The sequence below is a fragment of the Hirundo rustica genome, chromosome 3 (genome assembly GCF_015227805.2).
Source record: "Hirundo rustica isolate bHirRus1 chromosome 3, bHirRus1.pri.v3, whole genome shotgun sequence".
In the NCBI taxonomy this organism is placed as follows: domain Eukaryota; kingdom Metazoa; phylum Chordata; class Aves; order Passeriformes; family Hirundinidae; genus Hirundo; species Hirundo rustica.
This window is the reverse complement of record NC_053452.1, coordinates 1,389,975-1,404,442: the sequence shown is the minus strand read 5'-3', so window position 1 is coordinate 1,404,442 and position 14,468 is coordinate 1,389,975. Positions and strand designations below refer to the sequence as shown.

Here is a 14,468-nt window from a genome sequence, read left to right as displayed (position 1 = left end):
CGGCGGCAAGGGGCGGCCGGTGCGCTCCGCCGAGGAGTTCTTGGAGGTCGGGTCGCGCTGCGGCGTCGGGAGAGCGCTGGGGGAGCAGCGCCGCGATCTCTGAGGAGGACGCCGGGGGGATGGCGCGGAGAAGCGCTCGGGAGGGGTGGGTAGGGCAGAGCTCCCCCGCCGTGCGCAGGCGGCCGCAAGCCGCCCCCGAGCCCCCCGGAGCCCCTCGGAGCCCGCCTGCCCCCGCGCTCCCTCAGCCCCGCCCCGGGCCCGCCGCTCTCGAGGAACGGGCCCACCCCCCCGGCCCTCCCCGCGCTCCCATTGGCCGCGGCGGGGCGGCGGGCGAGGTCACGTGGCGGCGGGGGGCGGCTGGAACCGGTTATGGCCGCGCCGCCCCCTCCCCTCCCCTCCCCAGTCGGGCGGCCCCGGGCGGCGGCGCCGGCAGCAGGGGCGGGGAGCCCGCGCTGCGCTCTCCGCGGCCCCGCACAAAGCGAACGGCGAGCCTCAGCGCCGCTCTGCTCCGCTCCGCACCGCCGGGTCAGTCCGCGCCGTCGGCCGCGCGTCGCGGTGGCGGAGGGGGGGGACGGCCGAGCTGGGTCTGTTCGAGCCCCGCGCTCGGGGAGAGGGCGCTGAGGGAGCGGTGCCGCGCTATCTGAGAGGACGCGGGGGAGAAGCGCTTGGTCCGGGAACCCTCAGGCTCCCTGAGAGGCAGGAAGAGCGCGGCTCCGGGGCCGGGGGTGCCGTGCTGGGAGGGCTGCGGGCGCCGCCCGGCCGGGCTCGGCTGTCCCCCGCTGCGGTGGCTCGGTGGGCTGCGGGGCCGGCGGCTGTGTTTGTTTACGCCGCCGCCCGAAGCCCTCGGCCCGCGGCGGTCCCGCGGCTGCCGCATTATGCAAGCGGCCGGGCCGGGGCGGGCCTGGGGACGTGGCTGTGCCGCCCCCCGGCCGGGCTCCCGTGCGGGGCAGCGGGCGGCCCTCGCTCCGTGCCCGGCCGGGCAGGCGGCGGCGGCGGGCCGCGCTCTGCCGGGCGTGGGGGATGTGTGCTGCTGGTCTTTGTCTTGGCTCCGCGCTGAAGGAACGCGGCGATGATGCTTGCCGGCTCGTGGTTTTGATGTTGCTGATCGCGTAGCCAGGCGGCTCTAGTTTAAGGTGAACTTCAGAAGTTAATCTGTTTACCTGCGCTCTCACCGGGTGCAGATTCGTTCTTCCGTTTTTCTCTTTATATATATATATATTTTTTCCTTTTAAGTTAATAGCTTGTCTCGTTATTATTAGTGCTGTAATTTAACAGAGCGCGTAACGTTAGATGGAGGTTAGCCTCCAACATATTTTAAATGCTCATGGCAGGGTGAAATAGTCGATGAGTAGAATTATTTTTATCATATATATTTCTATTCTAGCACTGCTTCCTGTAAAATAACTGTATAAGATGTTTAAAAAGTAGGATAATGCCGTTGGTCTTGGATAGACGCTGGTAGCCTAAGCTGCCATGTAATTAATCTTTCAGCAAAGCATGTAGCCCCTGAACAGAGGGGATCCAGGATTTGGAAGCACGTTAAAAAGTGTTTTGTTGGGAGCTGTGGGGAACCTTATACCTGTTATTTGTCCAAGTCATTCCTAAGTGAGGAATGTTAGTGTGATCACAGAGAGCGAAATTACTCCCTGCCGAAGGTGTTGTCAGCCATACGTAAATAATAAACAACATTTCAGAAAAGAGGAATCAGGCTGGTGCTGCTCTGCTTCACTTACAAACGTGCCCCAGCTGTTTCCTGTCTGTTTCAAGAACTTTGCGAAACTGCTGTGGCGTAGCTGAGGCGGAAAGAGCCCTTCACATGGACAGGGATTTGCCAAATGCTGAAAACAATTACCTTTTCCTTAAAACAAAGCAGGTATATTGTGGGTGAACAGAGAGGGGTCTTGTGTTTGATTGCCACGGCTGACCTAGCCCCGCACACGGGGAGCTAAATTGATACTGAAAATACAGTCCTCGAGATATTAACGTGATTTAATTTCAGAGCTACCACTTGGGCTTTGCCGCTTTCTAAATGTCAGCGCAACCCCGTTGGTAAAATTTCAGCCTTTGAATCGGAACGGGATGTCCAGATCTTGTGTGCAAGTTTGTTTGCTGTCCGGCATTAGCACTGCAATGCAGAAGCAGAGACCTGCTGACTTTCTGGTCGTCCTTGCTCCTGCAGTCAAGGTGCAGCAGGGGGGAAAGGAGGGGGCAGGAAGAGCCCTCTCGTTGTTTGGTCGAATACGAGGGAGGTGATGCTGTAATGCTGTTTCTGAAGTTAATTCTCTCCCAGTGGTTAGAGTGGATGCCCTTAAAAATACATCCTCGGACGCTGTTCTAACACCCAGGTGCCGTCAGCTGCCGTTACATAATATTCTTGAATGTCTAATTTGTTGCCTTAGATGTATTCTGTAATATCTGATACCTTGTTAGGACCAACCACAAGCAGCAGAATCTGCTCATCGTGCTACAAGATTAACCAGATGTGACTTGTCACCTTTGGAATATCTCAGTCTGGGTTTTTAGGCTCACATCTCTTTGTTCAGCGCCGCAGCAGAACCGATGCACGGTGCGTTTTTTGTTGTGCAGCGCAGCTTTTAAGGAGGTAAATTCTTGGCACAGTACCTTTTCCAGCAGTGCTGGGCTGTGTTCAGATTGATGAGGGAGTGCCCTGTGTCAGCCCCAGTGCATGCTCCCAGCTGTCAGATGACTTGGCTGGGACAGTGGCACCTTTCCCCTGCTTCAGCCCGGGGTTGGACTCTCCTCGCTGTTGATACATCTCACAAGTCTCTTTTCTTAAGGCGGAGAGTGTCAGCTCAAAATGACAAAAGTAAAAGCAAAAATACTCCAGCCTCCTAGTCCTTGCCGATTTTATCTTTTCGTGCAAAAAAACCCCAGATATTTTGAAATAATTGAGCATGTTTACTTTTCGGATTGTGCACTTTCAGGACGGTGCACCACGACCTGTGATGAAATGTGTGCTAGCATTATGAAAGATCCTGTTTGTGCATAGGTGGTGCTGGTGGGTTGGCCTTGGCTGCGGGCCAGTTGCCCACCAAGCAGCTCTGTCACTGCTCTCTTCAGGGGGAGAAAGGTGGAAAAAGCCTCAGGGGTCAAGGTAGAGGCCGTTTATTAAAGCAAAAAAAAATTTCTGCAGAAGCGAGGGAAAACAGAAGATTTTATTGTCTACTTCCCCTTCAGGGAAGCGGGGCTTCACTATGTGTAGGGGTTGCTGTGGAAGACAAATGTCTTAAATAACAAATGCCCTTGTTTCTTTTAGCTTTTTAAATTTTTATTTTATTTTATTTTTTTAATCTCCCTTTGGTCAGTTGGGATCACCTGTCCTGGCTGTGTCTCCTCCCAGGATGTTGCTCAGCCGCAGCCTCCTGGTGATAGTGAGGAATGTTGGAGAGACAGCACGGAAACTCTGCTGTGTTATCCACACCTTTCTAGCTGCCAGTACAAAGCCCAGCACTGCGAGGGCTGTTGTAGGGAAAATTAACTCTGTCTCAGCCAGACCCACTACAATGGGCTTCATTTTTCTGCAGCTAACTAAGCAAGTTCAGTAACAGAGCAGGCAGAAGTAACCTTACACCAAAAATCAGATGTTTGAAAGTACTAAAATGCGTTTCAGGAATTTCGTGGCACCTGTGTGCTTAATTGTGTCATTTTAGTTGTCTAGTTACCTTTGAAAAATCCCATTAAACCCCAATCCACCCTTAAAAAGATAGTTTGTAAGCTGTATTTTTTTCATCTCATTTGAAAAATCTGCGCTGCGTATTTTCCCCGTCATTTTTAAATACAATGTTACCCAAGAGGGTTTGGGGTTGATAGCTTTGCATCAGAATTTTTTAGTGTTAGTTTCTTAGCTAGAGATTGATGGCTTTTTGTGGGGAGGGAAGGGGAGAAATGTGACACTTGGGCGTCAGTCTGATGCTTTTTGGCTTTCTTACCAGCCTGTTGCCAAATTCTGATTATCCTTAATGGATATGCTCAGTGTAAGCAGCCATTCTGCGGCCCTTACAGTCAACTTGGAGTTGATAAAATCAACTTTTCATTCGCATCCGTCAGGATAGTTGCTACAAGTGTTCCCTGCCTAATTTTGAAAGCTCTCCTCTCTCTCCGTGCAACAAAGTTCAAGGCCTTCAGGCTTGTAAATCTCCACAATTAAGAAAAAAAATCCCGTTGTACTTCAAGCCTGCCCTTGGACCACTAGAATCAGAACCTCAAAACCTGTTCAAGTTGCTATTAAAAATATCAGTTGCAATCAGTAGAGAGCAGGTAACCCGGCTTCATGGCTGCTGTGGATTTTTATGGCTCTGGAATTTGTTCAGTGTTTGTCAGATGGGCTGTTATATTCCAGGATTGCCCCAGATTACCTGGTGTGTATTTAGCTAATCCTGAAAAAACATATAAGATACGCTGCAGCAAGTAGCTAGCACCTCTTAAATCATATTGGAAAGGTTAGGGAGGTTGAGGGCAGGGCAGAATAATCCACTAAAGCTGAAGGGTTTTAATGTATCACCAGATCTGTAAGCCAGAAGGTTCAAATTCAGGATTTGAATGAATAAATTAAGTCCCTGTCCTGGTCTATTTTTAACTACAAAAAATATTTCGGTCTTCCCCATCCACAATGACCTTTATTACCTCATTTTAGAGGAAATCTGTGATACTTTGTGACATTTTAATAGTTGTTTGTGCTGTGTCATCTTTTCTTTCTTACCTGCGTTTTCTAGCAGTTCTCTTTTAGAATCAGGGAGGGGAGAGTTTGGATTTCCTATTCTTTTCTTCCTAATAATGCTGGGTGGTTTTTTTTTTTGCGATGGGTTGGTTGTTTTTTGTTTTGCTTTTAGCGAAGCGCTGACAAGTCTCTGCCTGCGTGATGTGTCTTTCCCACGAGGAAAACTGATTCAGGTGTTCACCGCTTTTTTTGCCTGTGGCTGTAGTCTGTAAAAGCTGACCAAAGGGAGGGAGGAAGTGTAGCGCAGGGAGAGGAGCAATTGTTTTCCACCCACATTAGCATCTGGGTGCCTGTTGCCGCAGCAGATGTGAATTCAGATTTATTCCTTCTGGACTCGGGGGTCGTTTGCAAAGGGTTGTTGCGCGAGGATTTCTAGTTCGTAAATCTGCTCAATGGATTTTATTAACGTTTGCTGATCAGGGAGCGTTCGTAATTTTTAAAGTAACTGTTCTGATTTACTTCTGTTCCCCGAAGCAGTTATGACGTGACCCCTCTGAGCTGAGGATTCTTTGCATTCTCCTAAAAATCCATCATCACAGGAGTAGGGAGCAAAAGAGGATTTGGCTAATTCTTTGCCAGCTTCTTTGCTTAAGCAGTGCTGAAAATCTGAAGGGAGGAACATCCTGTTTCAAAGATGCCTGACACTCAGAGGTCAGAGAATTTGATTGTTAAAGCTCTCCATCCCCCTTTGGGAATTAAATGATTATCTCTTTTCAGGAACTAGACAGCTAAACTTAGGTTGTGCTTGTTTTTTTGGCTTATTTTTCCTCCCTCCCCCCAAAGTAAAATGGTTTTGTATCATGTCTTGAAAGCACAGACTGCTTTTATAAGTGCATTATAATGTACCACATAGGCTTGATTCCTTAACAAAAAGCAGGCCTGGTTTTTCCTTGCTGTGTACTCTGCTAGAAAAGATATTTTTTCAGAATTTACTTTGAGCCTGAATATAAGTGCAATACCTGTACCTGCAGTTCTGCTAGAAAAAAATCATGCCTTTGCTTGGTGAAGTGGAATTTTTGTTTTCTTCATGCACATCCCTTGGGGAGGTTGAGTAGGTTTCTGAGATAAAATGCATTTTGGGTAGAATTTTGGCAATTTTACAGAGTCAGTTTATCAAAATCTCCTTACAACTGGCTACTGCTCTGTAGGAAAGTAAAATTATTTTACTAGGCAGTTTAGAAAAGCCCACACCTGTCTTGCAGGTAGGAACACAGAATTTTTACAAGATTGGCTAGAAGCTTTGCAGACTGAGGATTTAGGATGATTTTCTAGGAACACTTAGCTGATTTGCAGTAGGACACATGCTGGTTCAGGTGAAGTTTAAATTTGAGTCATTGCATTGGCTTTGGAAACAGGGTTTTTTTGGTAGGTTTTTTTTTTTTTTTTTCCATGCCAAAAGCGTGTTCTTGCTTTGTGGAACAGAGTGCACACGTCAGCTTTCACTCTCCTGCTTTGTAGACTTTTGCAAGGCGTTTTTTTGCCTGTTTCATTTCCCCTTTGGCTCCTCTGCCCTTTCAATTAAAGGCAGCCCAAGCAAGAGCATTTGGTGAACACAGCCAAGCCTCTGACTACTCGGTGTCATCATAAATGCACATAGTCATTTATATTCTCTGCATTACACTGAGATTTTTTTTTTTTTTTTTTGGTCATATTAGACCGGTTTCGTGAGTCCAGTCTTCATTTCAGCGCCTAAAGGTGCCGTGCTTCCGTCTCTATAAATAACTGCTAAAAACAAGTGCTAGAATGTGTCACTTAACAGACACAGTGGCTAATGACACACACATGAGAAGGTTCCTAAAGGATGTGCCCTGCGTGGAATCCCTGTTTGTTAGAACTGTGCTTGTTTCTAGCTTCAGTAGTCTGGGAATGATAACGTTTTAAAATTCGCAGGATGATAAAATTTGCGAAAGACGAACGCAGAATTGGAATATGGGACCAGAAACCTTTGTACTTCTGCTTTTTTTTTTTTTTTTTTCCCTCTCATTTTACTACTGAAAAGTCATCTTCCTGTATGTGGAGAGGGAAAATAAGGGAGGAGAAAAAGGAATGTAAAGTAAAGGCAGCTGTAGTTACAATAGGAATAGAGGAGGAGAATTATAACTGAGAGGAGGAGGAGATCCAGAAGAAACAGTTCTGAAGGTTCACTACCTACAGTAACAATTCTAAATGCCCACAAGGAATGAGGTTTGATGATGAGCTGCTTTTCCCTCTCTTGTTTGGCATCTGACTATTTTTTGATTTCAAGGCATGTTTAACTGTCCTGTGCCCTTTGAAGGGCTCCCCCTTGTAGCAGTAGAGCTAATGAAAGGCAATTTTTTCTTCAGTCTTGTTAGTTCTTCCTGCTGCCGTTATTAAAGGATTGCTGACCAAGATTGTACTGACAAAAAAAAAAAAAAAAAGGTGCTATTTGTCCTGTTCAAAAATAGGAATGGTAACATTCTACTCCCTTGGTTAAAAAACAAACCCGAACAAAAAGCTCCCCGCAGCGATATAAAGAACTGGATTAATTGAAACCATTGCAAAATTTATTCTGCACATAATTAGTGTAATTATTTTGTAGCCCACGTCCAGGTGGATGTATTTTGGTGATGACAGTCTAGCAACATCCGTAGGTGGAGTTTACTATGACTGCTGCTTTTGTAAATAATATTAAAGGATGTGTGTAGTGGTTTCACTGTGCTTTGTAGAGGATGCTGAAGGATAGCGCAGATGAGACACAAGTTACTGTTTGCCAAGGGTCAAAATCTTGAATCTCTTAAAACCTTCCAAGGGGCTTTTTGGAGGCAAAATTAGTCAAAAATAGTTTTGAAAAATCTCAGCTAAAGACTGCTAAATGCTGCAGGATGCTGATACTTGCATATGATATTTGATTAAGTAGTCTTGTTCTTGTGCCAGTGTTGCAGCTGGATGCTGTTTTTTGTGTCTGCAGCTGCTTTTAAAAAGCTTTGTGCTTCTACTGCTCACTCAAACAGTAATATCACAAGTGCTTGCTTCCCTGTGAGTGGTGGGTTTTCTGTTTTCTTTTACTTAGAACAGCAACAAATGCAGCGATTGTTCCTCAAATAATATCCTTTTCTTCCCACTATAGGAGGTTTCAGCTATCCCAAGACAGAAGTTCTGCAGAAATGACCTCTTGTCAAGTCACTTTTAAAGTCAGAGGATCATCAGCACCAGGTACTCAAATCATTCTTTCTCCTTTTTGGATGGTTGGTGTAGGAGAAAACTTAATAGAGTGCTCAAAGGCTGTCTTGTTTGTTTTCCTCAGAGATAAAAGAACATGTCAGTTCAAGTATAAAAATGATAAATAGTTGTAAAATATATTAAGACATTTCATGTATGAATTTGAAAACTAGAGTTGGGAAATGAATTTTACCTCTTTCTCCGAACAAAAATTTCATGAGGTGCTAGAGATTTTGATGCTGACAGAAATGGTTGTGATTGGTTTAAAATCTTCTCTCTGCAGTATCTTTTTATTCCCTGGAAACAAGCATTTGTGTTCTGAACCATGTTATTTAGGCACACGTTGATGTGTTTGTTCTGTTTTTTATTCTCTCTGCATCCCTGTTGAAAGTTTTCACAACTTGTCATCTCTATCAGGAGTTACAGAAAGAATATGCAGCTTAATTCAGTATTCTGTCTATGCAAAAAGGAAAGTGTAAAATAACTTCTGTAATCCAAATGAGGAGCACAAGGTATCGCATCAGGTAGATGATGAAGATCTGGTGTTGATAAATTGTGCATATTCCATTGGCCTTCATCTTCAGGAGCTTGGAGCTTGGAAGGAAGGAGTTGTGGTTTAACCACAGCTGGTAACTGAGGTCCGCAAAACTGCTCCCAGCCGTGTTCCTTCCTTCCCAGCTTCTTGTGTGGGGAAGAGAACAGGAGAAGCCTTGGTGCTGTGAGCACTGCCAGAAGTGACTGAAATATCCCTCTGTTATCAGCACTGCTTCCAGGACAAATTCAAAACACAGCCCCTACTAGCTGTTGGGAAGAGAATTAACTCTACGCCAGCCAAAACCCAGCACAGGAGTCACAGCAAAAAATTAATTGATGATTGCCTAACAGAAGCAGGTGAACGTGGGAGCGGATTGGTGAAATTCCTGTGCCAGGCCAATACCAGATGGCAGAAGTGTTTCCTGTAGTTGGTGGCAAAGAAAATGATAAAAGCATTTGGCAGGTTTTGACATCTGCCCCTTGTTAGACCTCTCCTGTGTTTCCCCTTCATCATTTGGCATTTGGGAACTGAGAATTGATACTCAAACGTCGACATAAAGCTGTTAGGAAGGAGTAGAGGTTTTTACGGCATTCTGGAGAAAATGTTAAATTTTTGAGAGCAAATTGACCTTAGCTCAAAGCTGGTGCAGCTGTACCAGGGAGTATTGCAAGCTGTGCTCTCTTTGTCCTGCTTACACTGTTGTTTCCACAGCTGCGATGGCACTAGCAGAGCTGACTCTGGATGTGTAACTTCTTGTACTAATAGTATCTGCAATGGAAAGTAGGATTAGTGAGAGCTAGATCCTGCCTCCGTGGCTGCTCACAAAGAATGATCTGGAAGTACTTATGGCATAAATAGATGGCACAAAAGGCTGCTTCTCCTTATGACAATATTGATGTTGCTGGGCTTTGTGTCGTTATTGTTGGATCACCGAGGCTGTTGCAAGCTTTGAGTTGGGGCGGAAGGCTTAGATTAGCATTCTTTGCAGTAGCTGAAGGAGCTCTGCCAGGAGCAGCCTTGAATTCCGTTACAGGGAGAGGGGAGAAGCTGAGGACCCTGAGCTTGAAGCACAAGCCCAACCCAAAACCCCACTGTGCTCAGAATTTCCCATGGAGGGCGGTTTGTCATGGATTTCACTTTGGTTTTACTGGGATGATTGAGGCATTGTTTTACAAATCCTAATTCAGCCTCGGTGCAGTTGGTGGAGGGAGTTTAGGGGTGGCTGCACATCCTGTTCAGGCATTGCCTTTTGTGTGTGGTGCCTTACTGAGTGAGAAGTGGTCACTGGATGTTCACACTTCTGTTTAAAATAGGAGCTCAGAGAACTATTCCAGCCTAACCTGTTTAAAGGAATATAATTAGGTGGCACTTCAAAGCTTGGCTGTGTGTACACAAAGATATATTAAGTACTGCTATTTTAAAGGGTTGTTAAAGGAATTTCAAGCTTCTTTTTAATATCCCCACTCAGAAATCTTACCTGTGTGATGTTCAGGTGGTCTTCCCTCCCTGCAAAAAATTGTCATGTGCCTCGGGATAGAGGGGAAAAGGGAAATCATCTGACATAGGCAACTGCCTACAAGATAAATTCATAATGCAGATTTTTTGTCTGCATTTGTATGCTTACAGTGAGCATCCCAAAAGCTCAGGCTTCTTTTTTTTTTTTTAGTGAATTGCAGCAAAAGATTTTAAAAAAACACCAAAGACTGACGTTCAAGGTGTTATCTGAAATTATATCAGTAAATCGCTTTCAGAGAAAAATTATCTCTTTCTGTCTTCTCTAGAAGAGGGTCTGTAGAGGTTTCTTTCATAAACAGGCTTGGTGGTATCCCTTGTTAGTTTAACTGGAGAAAAAGGACACAATTTTAGAGACACAAGGACACCCTCTGAAGTGTCACCTGTGATATGTGGCTTAGGAGAAGGTAGCGTGCACTTGTTGCACACAGCTTGTCTGTTGGTGTCTTGGGATTTTTGTGTCCCCCGCACTACTCACTTTGAGAACATGATATAAGTCAGGGATGCTTGTATCGTTTTTTTTTGTGGCCCCTAACTGTACTCTAAGATTCCATATTTTCTCATTCTGCAGCAGCTTTTTATTATGTCTAAAAATCTTGCTGAAACCCTGTAAGAGCAAAAATTGTTCGTTCCATTAGCATTTATCATTAATCTTGCAGTCAGCTACATATAGGTTTCATATTTAAAAACAAGGGTAAGTTGCGGTGGTCACTTTGGGATATCCCAAAATTAAATATGCTGTTGTGACCTTTTGGGTTCTGCGTGTATGCATGCGTTAAGATAAGGGTGACAATTTCGCGTGGGTTTTTTGTGTAACAATGTTACGTTTTTGATGTCCAGTAAAAGCTGAAAGCATAGAAGCAAAATCATTTCTCTTGGGAGTCAGATTAATTGGGTCTGTTGCCTTGGGAATAATGCTAACAACCTCCGGTTTGTGCGTGCTTTCTGAATTGTTGGTATGAATTTGAGGGAGCATGGACGCAGAGTATCTAGGAAAATAACCACATTGTCTTGAGATGGAACGTTTTACCGTGAATATGTGCCTGCTACATTCACAGAGATGTTTTGAACACCATTCCTTAAGAATGGTTTGGAAGCCAACCCTTTTAAGGGCTGGGCTTGTCAGTAGTCCCTCTCTCAGGTCCTCGGGGTGGCAATGAAAATGCGCTTGCAGTTTTGGGTGGGGTAAGATTCCTCTCTGCACAGGAGGGATTTTAACTGAGTGATTCAGCTGTATATATTTAAAATACTTGGAAGTTTGATTGTAGCCATACTTTTTAATGCCACCTGGCCCGGAGTAATGATGAGTGTGGGTTTTTTCCTGTTTGGGTTTTTTAGGAGAGGTTTTTGCGATATGCGGGAGCTGCAGCGCTTTGGGAAATTGGAATCCCCAACTTGCGGTGGCCCTCCAGACTGAGGATAGGTAAGTTGGTTGGGATTTTTGCTTTTCTTTGGGGGATTTTTTTTCTTCTTTTTTGATTTTTTTTTTTTGTAATTGTTCCATTTTGGGGTAGCTGGAGTTCTGGAGCTACAGATTTATTCTGGCTTGGAGTTTGTAAACTCTTGAGCTGCGTTGTGCTGTTAGTAGAAATCCAGAATTGCTTGTGTTGCCCTTGAGCACTTTGAATGCTTAGGAATGTGTTTAAGAAAATAGGGAACTTGGGCGTGCTTTCCTAGTTCCACATGATGCTTCTGCTGTTGTGGCTGCCATTTCAGTAGTTTAGCTGTAGATACTTGGAGTAAGAAACCGCTTTGGAGCAATTCTCACTCCCATGGCTGTACAGCAGGTTAGAGGAGACATATAGGATAAAAAGAAAGTAAAGACTATGAACAAGTTATTTTTGTGCTAGAAGGTGATGGGGAGGAGATTATTTAAACCAAGAGTTGCATTTGAATTCTTAAGGGGAGGGGGGTGTGTGTATAAGCATGAGTGCACATAAACAAAGTTTAAACGCGATGGGAGAATTCAGGATTTTCTTAAGACGGTGCCAGCTTATGGCAGCTCTGTGATGCAGGAAAACAGGGCTTGTAGGCTGTGTCTGTAATTCTGTCAGGGACTTGCTGTATGATCCTGGATGAGTCTCTGAATCACTTCACCCCATCTGCTCAATGGGAGGAGAATTCTTGCTCTCTTTGAGCACTTCAGATCTGTCGATCAAAAAGTTCACTTCCAGTTCTGAGTACATCTCCTGTTCTGTGCAGGTTTGGCTGAGGTACTCTGTAATAACTTTCCATGCAACAATACACTAGACTTTGTTTTAGAATAATACTTAGATATATGTCTGAGGTGGCTGGTTGTTTTTGTTTTGTTTTTTCTCCACAGTGAGAAAACATGGCAAGCTACTGTAGAGCTTCCTAGAGGAGTCCCTGTTCAATATCGGTATTTTAAAGGATACTTTCTAGAACCTAAGGTATGTACAACCTTTTCTACTTTTAAGCTGGCTCATCCCTAGTAAAAATACTCATACTTGAAATAGAAAAAGGATTTCCTGAGTTAAACATGAGGTTTTTTAGGACTAAGTCTTGAATTGCAACATGTGAAACATTAGAACATTTATGGAAATACTCACAGTTCACCTCTGGAAATACATAACCATATGCTATTAACTTCACTGATATTATCTTCCTCTTTTTTTAACCAGTGTTAGTATTCTAAAAAAAAAACAGTGGTAAAGAAATCCCTGACATTATACTAAAGCTTAAATAATACGGTGAAGTTCTCATAGATAGAATTGAACATGGACTTGGGCAGGGCGTGGATCTCAAGTGATCCAGGGAAGGAATGCATTAGTATGTGATAGCTATAGTGACAGCAGGAGAAAAATGGTTACTGTAGGAGCTGCATTAAAATTTGGAAAGTTTTTCAAATGGCTGCTGATTTGTTTTTGTGAAGCATGAGAAGTGTTAACCAGATTTTGTGCTGCGCAATTAACGCGAGTCAGTCTCTTTGAAGTGAAAAGGTGAAATAAGGGGTGAGGCATCCCACTGTTTTCTGTGTGTTTGTATATAGGTGTTTGCATGACTTGGAGGGGAAAAAAACCACCCAAGAGTCAGAGACAGAGGTGTTTTTACAGGTATTGATGTCAAAGTCGCATATGACTCGAAGTTATGTAAATTAGAGTTTAACGTATGTGGCAGTGTGCTGGTTTGTAAACATTGCACTAGGACAGGGGGAAGTTCTTCACGTGGGATGAGGCTGCATCCAGGAAAAAGATGGGCTGAGTTGGGAAAATGAAGCAGCTACTCTTGAACTGTGTTTTGTAATAACCTTAAGAAATTTAATGCTGCCTTTGCTGTCTTTCTTATTCTATTAATATCCTGTAGCTGTTCACCCTGGGCTTTAGTGCCTCATTGAAACTGGGATTATGAATGCTGTAGCTAAATGGGCAAAAGAGTTACAGAACCATCTCATCAGTATCTTTTAAAAGAAAGTTTCAAATTACTGTCAGGAGCATGTAAGTTTTTTTTGTCAGCCTTTTTTTTCATTAAAAAGCCCCACATTTGATGGAGGTTTCATTTCAGTGAAGAATTAGAATACTAATTTCAGATGAAACACATTCCTGTTTTTTTCACTACAGCATGTGAAAATAGTCCCATCAGAATGTGGTATTTAAACTGGTACTTTGAGGCAAAAGAAGGGAAGGCCAATAACAGATTTTTGCTGAGGTCAAACTGAGGCCAGAAGTAGCAGCTCTGATGGGACTCTTACTTTTTTTTTTTTGCATATGCCCCTAAGTTTAAATCTAAACAATAGCAGGCTTAAAAAAGCAGAGCTAGTGAGCAGAGGCTGAGCGCTAGACAGCAGACAGCACAATTTCTGTTTTGCCATTTGCAAAAGTTTACCCTGTGTGTTGGTGAGTGTGTTTCTTTGAGTAGGTGCTCTGTATCGTGCACGCTTTATGCACCGTGTGATGCAGAGTCTGCCAAGGTAAGTATGATTTTTATGCAATACCAGCATAAAGAGCTCCTAAATGCAAAGAGCAGGAGAAAAGGGAACCACCCTACAAAAGGGAAGTCTGTGAATTCCTGGGGTGCTGGGTTATCAGCTTCGTGGTGTCTGGCTTGTACCTGTTAAATGCACAGGACTTTATTTCTTAGAAAATAAAAGTCTTCTGAAGAGAAGAAATCCAGGTGCAATCTTTTCTTCCTCTTTTTGTAAACCTCTTGAAGGCCAGTGAAAAAGTAACAGGAATATCATATACAGTATAGTGCAAGTGAGACAGTGCATGGAGAACTTTAGCATTAAGGAAAAGATGTTTTTAAGTTAATCTATTCTGCATATTGTTATTTCAGATTTTTTTTCATTAGGCATTGCATGTGATTAATCTCCTAAATTTGATAAGCTGATGATATATGACCTCTGACGCTTAATTTTTTCTATCCATTTTATGTGTGGTAAAATAAGTGTAATCCTAACTGTATGTCCGGGTCCGAGTGTATGAATCTGACCTCACATAATTAGTAAATCATGCTAATGACAGATCCTCCTGAAGTTAGTGTTCC

General features: G+C 44.0%; 1 protein-coding gene across 4 annotated transcripts in view; it reads left to right on the top strand.

Annotated features, from left to right (window-relative positions):
- Positions 1 to 14,468, top strand: part of GPCPD1 (glycerophosphocholine phosphodiesterase 1) — a 40,914-nt gene that overhangs the window by 128 nt on the left and 26,318 nt on the right. For 2 of the 4 annotated variants that reach the window (XM_040059571.1, XM_058419987.1), the window contains exons 1-4: positions 417 to 525; positions 7,827 to 7,912; positions 11,304 to 11,388; positions 12,289 to 12,376. In XM_040059571.1, the coding sequence (XP_039915505.1) occupies positions 7,864 to 7,912; positions 11,304 to 11,388; positions 12,289 to 12,376 (222 nt within the window). In that variant the 5' untranslated portion in view covers positions 417 to 525; positions 7,827 to 7,863. Of the gene's footprint in view, positions 1 to 416; positions 526 to 1,002; positions 1,134 to 7,826; positions 7,913 to 11,303; positions 11,389 to 12,288; positions 12,377 to 14,468 lie in introns of those variants that run through there. The other 2 variants (XM_040059573.1, XM_040059572.2) reach the window with 2 other exon arrangements.